The sequence below is a fragment of the Poecilia reticulata genome, linkage group LG15 (genome assembly GCF_000633615.1).
Source record: "Poecilia reticulata strain Guanapo linkage group LG15, Guppy_female_1.0+MT, whole genome shotgun sequence".
Classification (NCBI taxonomy): Eukaryota; Metazoa; Chordata; class Actinopteri; order Cyprinodontiformes; family Poeciliidae; genus Poecilia; species Poecilia reticulata.
In genome coordinates this window covers 19,386,836-19,394,357 of record NC_024345.1, presented here as the reverse complement: position 1 = coordinate 19,394,357, position 7,522 = coordinate 19,386,836, and the positions used below count along the sequence as shown (strand labels likewise).

Genomic DNA, 7,522 nt, shown 5'->3' with positions numbered 1-7,522 from the left:
ACTAATTGACAAACTGATGAGTAATATTTTAATCTAAAAGCGTGGGAACGTGCTTCCGACTGCACGGCGAGATTCCGACATCACGATATTGCTTCTTTTTTTTTCTCACTACATTTTGCTTTTTCTCTTTTCAATTTGATCTTATAATAAAGTTTAATAATAAAAAACCCCACTTGGGATTTTCTTTTTCCAAAAATAACTTTCCACTCACAGCATAGCGGACGACGACGAAGTGCTTAGTTTAACATGAGTACTTTTTTCAGCACAACACCGGCGGGCCCGACACCGGCTACACAATACATGCGTCATATCCGCCTGCTTCCACATGAACTACGCTTCCCAGTACCCCTCTCTCTATCCGAGCTTATTTAGCCCTTTAGCCATTTCAAACAGGATGATCTACTTAGGAGCGTGTCCTCCGATGTCTTTTAAGCTACGGAAATGTGTATATTTCTTTTTACATCATTATACAAAGTTGTTTGTCTGAGATAAACGAAATGAAAAATCTCAACACATTTCTAAATAGGAATTTAGCCAAAGTAGTGTTATATTCGTGCTTGATAAAGACAGACGAAGTACCAAGTATTATGTCTAGATGCTTTTATTAAAGCATCTTTCTTCAAGGTCTGCTCACCAACATGCTCACAGGTGTATCAGCATCAACTCATTAAGACTCTCTACTTCTATTGTCAAGTTCCTTACATTTATACATTCTCATGAACTCATGCTCGCCACCTGGTGGACATAAACATAATTCATTCAATCATGACAAGTAGTGTACGTTTTCATACAGTAAGTAAACATACAGTAAGTAAACATATATATATATATATGAAATTTTTTTTAATTATTATTTTGTGGTGAACAGTTGACCGCTCGCAGCCACTGATCTCTTATATAAAGCTATAAAGTAAACAATGAACAGTCGATGCCATCTTGTGGTCAAACAAGGAAGTACAAGCATAGATGTGATTAAAAGATGTATCACTTTGACAGTATTTTCAAACAAGTTTAATATAAAGTATAATGCATGCCCAAAATAAATTATTTTAGTGGACTATGTTATAAACAGCACGTAAATTCCTTTATGAAATGATAAGAATTTATAGTTTAAAGAATACAAATAATCCACAAGGACACCTGACGTATAGGTAAACGTTTTCTTACCTAGACGATCTTTGGTTGCGGAAGCGTGTCTTAGCAACGCTTAATGTCTCTTCCTTGAACTCTCAAAACCTCTACTCAACAAAAATGCCATCTTATTTTTAATTACTTTAACCGAAAAATACATCTCCGAAACACAACAAGAGCGAGGGTGAAATGATTAAGAAAAAGTTTAGTTTTACGTGTGATAAACTCCTGTCACACCAACAGCTCGCATGCTGTGACTGTTACTGTGGTATACCTCACCAGGGCAAGAATGTGCTCATTTACAGCAATAAGAAGACACAACAAAAGGTTTGTTCACATTTCCTTTACTATGTACAAGAGGAATTTAATTCAAACAACTTAGTTATATTAATACGGCTGTGACTTAGAACACAAATGTTATGTATGCAGTTTATAAAAATCTTGTATTCTTTTTTACAGCCACTGCTACTAACAGGTCACCATGGTGACATCAGTGCCATGACTTTCGGAAAAAGAAGCAGTCCTGTTACCTTATGTTCTGCCTCTTCTGACTATATTATAATTTGGGATATTGAGGCATGCCAGAAAAGAACAGAAGACGGTAAAAAATAGTTTTGTGTACATAAGTGTCTCCAGTGCAGTTCTGTCATATTTTCTTGTAGCTTCTGTAATGCTAGCCTATCAATTTTTCACTAAATATTGAGTTCTTTCACAAATCTGTTTAGTAGTTTATACAGCCATATTTTTTCTGTTGTGTCTTTTGTGGTCTTAGACTTCCTAAATTTTCAGTTTAAATAAACTAAGTAAGTTTGTGTGCAGGTAAACTGGCTGCTGGAACAGTGATCGGTACTTTACTGGGGAATGTTGTGCATCTCTCATTCTGTTCCGATGATGAACTGATAGCTGTCTGCTCAGGAACAACTATTTATGTTCTCAATTCAAAGGTACATCAGTGTGGACACAAATAATATTTTAATAGTAATTATTAAACTTACTATTACTCTTACATAGTTAATAGCTGAATAGCTATGTGTTAAGTACATGAATAGTTATGTGTTAAGTACAGCACAAGAGCATCTACAGATTTTAAGGTGTCAAATTTTCTTACATAACTTGTATTACCGTTATGTCCCATGAACATCTTGCTCACTTTGCTCTGAATTAATGTTTAGTTTTATAACTACTGTAATAAATAAAAGTGTGGGAAAGACACTTATCTCTATTTAAAAGACAAATGTTCCATGTGTTGAATGTCACTGGTATACAATTAATCTTTACATCCAACTTTTAAAAGCTGCATATTATTGCTTCAAATCTGATTTTGGCTGTTGTCTCCTCCATCAGAAACAAGAAGTGATTTGCACATTAAATGGCCATCTTGGATTTTTAACATCTGCAGAGTTCTGTCCATGGAACACAAATATTCTTGTCAGCACCTCAGAGGATCGGACTTTTAAGGTGTTTATGCGTATGTATGCATGTATACATGTACCATTTGTTAAAGATTACTTTATCTATTTTTTATTTTTATTTTTAGGTTTGGGATTTAAAAACTGGAGCTGTTTTCTACCAATCCTTTGTCCTTGGAGGTAACGTACTTTTCTGTGATATCTAGAGAAAATTAATTATCCTAAATTCATAGGCTGGTAGTATAATATAATATTTATACTTACATAATATTTTATTATGTATTTCTGTCCATAATGAAAAAAATGGTATGATATGAATAGAAATCTTTTTTTTAGAATTTTGACTCATTGTTCAGTTGACTCTGTAAGTTACAAGGTTGTTATTTTATTTTAGCAATTTAATTAAAATGGGGGACCTATTTATTAAAGTATGACTTAAATCCTATTGCAATTCTGTAACATGATGGGAAGCAAGCTGTTCACCCCTCCAATATGGCTGAAGTAAACAAATTCTAAAAATACTTGTGGGATGAAATTCTTTCACAGTGATTAAAAAAACAACTCATTACCAGTTATCAGACATGCTTAATTCAGTTATTGCTGACAATGAAGCGCAACTAGTTATTAGGTTCAGGGGATGATTACTTTTTTATGTTTATTCTTATTGCTTTATTTATTTATTAAAATTTATTTTATGTACTATGCCGGAACAAACAAAATCCCCTTATCCCCTATCAATAAAGTATTATTATCGTATTACTATCTCATCTTTTTCACATAGGGCTTGGTTGGTTTGGATAGTTTTTTTCCTCTGACTCAATGAAATTGTCATAACAAATATATATGTTGTACTTACTCTGGTTATCTATGTTTGTCTTAGAAGTATTGTATCAAAGCATTTCAAAATAATTGAAAATAAACAATGCTTTAACCTTTTTAGGGTCTCCTCTGCGTAGCGTGTTGTTCTTGGAGGAGGAAGAGCAGCTTATTACCGGCTCAGCCGATGGACAGGTTAGTGTCTGAGAAGAATCATGGTGGTTACCCAAATATGAAGATTGAAAATTCCAAATATGAAAATTCATGTTTGTTTTAGGTGTGGTGCTTTTCTTTTGATGATGACCACAAATGCCATCTTGGGAAAAAAATGGACCTTCAAAAGATGGAGAAAAGATATGAGATGCGCCAGGAGACTCATCCGCAAGGTAATACAATCACTTACTAGAGGAAGAGGGTCTTCAACAGTTTTCTGTTGAAGACCCTCTTCCGGTAGGCCGGGGTGGTATTCCCAAAGTTTTAAGAAAGGGACCAACTGTAGAGGGATCAAACTGTAAATTTCCTGGGAAAGCCTACTCAATGATTGGAAACAATGTTCAAATCAATTGTCTAAACTTGAATTCATTGTGGTTTTTATTCTGGCTTGGGACAATGGACTAGATCTTTATCCTTTCGGAATTGTGTTTAGTTGCCTGGTCCAGAACTGTCTTGTGATCTGGCAAAGGCTTATGACTGTGTCCTCATGATGTACCCTCCAGGGCATGCTACTGGAGTATGACGTACTGGTGATGCTTTCAATGGCTACTTAGTCATGTATCCACGTTGTTAACACAGAGTCAAGCTTATTTCCAGTGTGCACTGGACTCATTCACCTCCCCTGTTTGTGGTGTTAATGGACAGAATATCAAAGACTAATTGTGGAGTGGAGGGGGTCTGGTTTGTGTCCTCTTTTCTTTTTGCAGATAATGTTCTGTTGGCATCTTCCATGCCATGAGATCTGCCATGACTTTAAGGCTGAAGTAGAGCCTTTCACAGAGGCATATGAAGCTTTTGGAGTGAGACTCACCTCCTTTGAGTCAGAGTCCATGGTTCTAAACCACAAAATGAGAAGACCATTGAGGGATAGCCAGAACTTGATAAAACCATAAAATTGTCCTTCTTTCCTGGGAATATCTTCGGGTCTCCCTGGGTGAGCTGGAGAGTGTCGGTGTGGAGAGGGATGTCTTGGTGTCCTCACTGAAACTGCTACCCCTGCAATCTGATCTCATATAAGAAAAGGACGATGGACGGACGGATGTCACTTTGTGAGGCGTATGTAACTTTTTGAGCAAGATAATTTCCATAATTTTCTTGTTTTTATGTCTTTTCAGATGTTGCTGAACAATCGGTTGCTAATAAAGTGGAGATCTCAAAGCCTGTCATCCAAATGGCTTCATGTGGCTCATTTGCAGAAATCCAGTTTGGCCAAGAAATGTAAGTAAAGACAGTGCAGCTGGAGTAGTTGCATAAATTTGAGCAATCTGCTAACAGGGTACCTTCATGGTCTCGAGGATCTGGAAAATGATGATATTCGCCTCATGATATTTCGTTTTTCCATGTCTGGATAAGCATAGTAGAATTGTTGTTATTTTCACACTCAGTACAGTGAATTGTACAGAATTTCTAAAAGTCATAAACAATAATTACCACACATACCACATTTTATCCACCATTTTTCGATTTTTGTTGAGAAGTTCACTGATAAATGGAAATGTTAAGGATAAGGTCTTAATGTTATTAAGCTCTCAGTTTGTTGTCTGCTTTTCTTGTTGCAGAAGTATGAAAAAGTACAAAGTCCAATGCCAGGTCTTAAGGGGTTTATTACATTGTGTGCACACCCAGAGAAATACATCACATGAGGCCTCAGTAACACAGCATAAAGTATTGCAGTGAGCTGTGACAGAATGTAGACACTTAAAAAGACATAACTCCATATTTTGTAGCCCATAGGAATGGAATTGACATTAATACCTCATTGCTGTTAGAAAAGCATATAATCCCTCAGCAGCAGTTCACCATCTTTACTTTTAATATAAACAGAAGCATAACTGTAAAATCCTGCTGTGTAGCTTTATGTCTCTATCCAGCTGCTGTGTTACTGGCTTTTTTATGGTGACCTTAAACAAACAGAAGTGTTTTCTTTTCTGTGGTTAGATATATAAAAATACATGTATGCAGTTGGATCTGTTAACTGCTTTATGCCTCATGTTTCCGCTCCATTACAGGACTTTTTGTATTTGTTAATTGGTTAAAATAACTATACTATGTTTATAATGAAAGATCTCATCAGAATCAACACAATGCTTTTTTGTAGCCTGAACATTTGACTTAGCACCTATGCTTATTTTGCTCATGTAGCAGGGAATGGGAATGTGTGTTTTTCTCCACAAATAAAACATATACTTTTGGAGAAAATTAATTGGTGTAATTAACAAATTTATGTATGAAAATTCCACCCATAATAGCTGCAATTTTCCCACTATGTAATAGAGCACATAGTGAGCTTCCAAATAATGGTATACTAAAATGTAATTGTTCACAATATTGTAAACTTAGCATGTGGTCGAAAGAGGATAAAATAAAGACCCTTTCTGCTCTGTGAGGTTTTCCATCTTCCTGTGTGTACACTGTCTAGACTCTAGACCATATGTAGTCAGAAGAGACTTTTACTAGAATGTATAGTCTTGTGGTGGTTCTGCCTTGTCACTTTGTCAGTGCAATGGGTTTTTCTTTACTATTCGGTTTCGTTATCATTCCCAACTAAAATGAAAAAATATATATATTTTTACGGAAAATTGTGTAACAGTGGTTTTCCATATGCTTCTGTGTGGGCTCCTGCAGAGACAACAGCTGGTTTTGTGTAGGAAGCTCCGACGGTCTGTATGTGGTGGAGCTTGCTACCTCAGAACTCCTGACGGTGCTGTATTTCAAAGGTGGGCTGCTGGGGGGTTTCATTTCTCCAAGTTTTTTTTTTTCCAGAAATATGGCAATAAATACCGTATTTTAAAATACAACACAGAATTTTAGCAAAAATGTTAAGCACATTCAGAGCTATGGGTTTCAAACTACAGTACATTTACCAGTGGTGGTTTGTGGGGCTTTTTTAGTAGCCCTCAGAAAAAAAAAGGCACACTTATTTCCAAGGTAAACATAAACAAATGAAACTGAGCAACAATACCTAAAAAGACACCTAAAGAGACACATTGCTCTTTTGCTCATTGGCACATCCTCGAAAGAATGCTGTAGCTATACAGTGGGATTTGCATATGAAAAGGCTTAGTGGACTATTAGCAGTACTGCTATGCACTTATCAACATTTTTTAGTTTCAAGTACTTTAAGAACAAATTTGACAGAAGATCTCATAAAATAGTTTGTGTTTGACCACTTTAATGAATTACAAATCATCACAGTTGCTGATTTTGTCAGGCCTAATATAAAAGACAACCCTTTTGGACTTTGAGATTGGTGTTGATAAGGAATCTCTGATTGACCATAACTTAATTAATGGGCAAGAAAACATGTTCTTTCCCCTGTTCATTATTATTGCATGACATAGCAAACTAACATGCACAATATAAGGTATCCCTGTTTTAAAATCTCAATAAGTACAGTGGTATTTGGAAAAATCTTGTATTGGTACTTGTTATAAAATCCAATTAGAACGACTGCTTTATTAAGACAGTTTAATTACAGATACTCATTCAGAACTGTCAGAAGTAGCTTGAAGCAAAGTTAACCAAGAGATGATTCAATAAACAATACTTTTAAGTGGCTTTGGTTTGAAAATATATGAAATTATGTTTTTTATAGACAACCCCACCCTGAACATCGCCATGGCTGGATCATGGTCAATCTATGTAGGATCTGATAAATCTGTGAGTAATTTTAAAACAATGTTACTAAACACTGTAAAGTCTGTATCCTGGGTTACTTTTTAAATTTGATTGTTGCTGAAAGATTTGTTTTTTTTTTTTTACTACTCAGATGGTCGTTCTCGTGAGCTCTTTGTTTACTCCGTGTGTAGTCTTGCTGGAGTTGTGCTTGAGTAACCTACAAAGAACAGGAGAAGAAGGTGGTGGAGGGTTTTCTGTCTTTCCAAGGTAAGCCAAGAGTTAAAAATAAACATTTACCTATCTACCTACCTGCCTGCCTGCCTGCCTGCCTGCCT

At 35.8% G+C, this 7,522-nt stretch overlaps 1 protein-coding gene across 3 annotated transcripts in view; it reads left to right on the top strand.

Moving 5' to 3' along the window:
* The first annotated feature begins 1,190 nt into the window (after positions 1 to 1,190).
* Positions 1,191 to 7,522, top strand: part of wdr27 (WD repeat domain 27) — a 36,945-nt gene continuing 30,613 nt past the window's right edge. For 2 of the 3 annotated variants that reach the window (XM_008429888.1, XM_008429887.1), the window contains exons 1-11: positions 1,191 to 1,458; positions 1,591 to 1,732; positions 1,951 to 2,075; positions 2,476 to 2,589; positions 2,669 to 2,720; positions 3,481 to 3,551; positions 3,634 to 3,742; positions 4,685 to 4,787; positions 6,195 to 6,286; positions 7,165 to 7,229; positions 7,339 to 7,454. In XM_008429888.1, coding sequence (XP_008428110.1) covers positions 1,321 to 1,458; positions 1,591 to 1,732; positions 1,951 to 2,075; positions 2,476 to 2,589; positions 2,669 to 2,720; positions 3,481 to 3,551; positions 3,634 to 3,742; positions 4,685 to 4,787; positions 6,195 to 6,286; positions 7,165 to 7,229; positions 7,339 to 7,454 — 1,127 coding nt within the window. In that variant the 5' untranslated portion in view covers positions 1,191 to 1,320. Of the gene's footprint in view, positions 1,459 to 1,590; positions 1,733 to 1,939; positions 2,076 to 2,475; positions 2,590 to 2,668; positions 2,721 to 3,480; positions 3,552 to 3,633; positions 3,743 to 4,684; positions 4,788 to 6,194; positions 6,287 to 7,164; positions 7,230 to 7,338; positions 7,455 to 7,522 lie in introns of those variants that run through there. The other variant, XM_008429889.2, reaches the window with a different exon arrangement.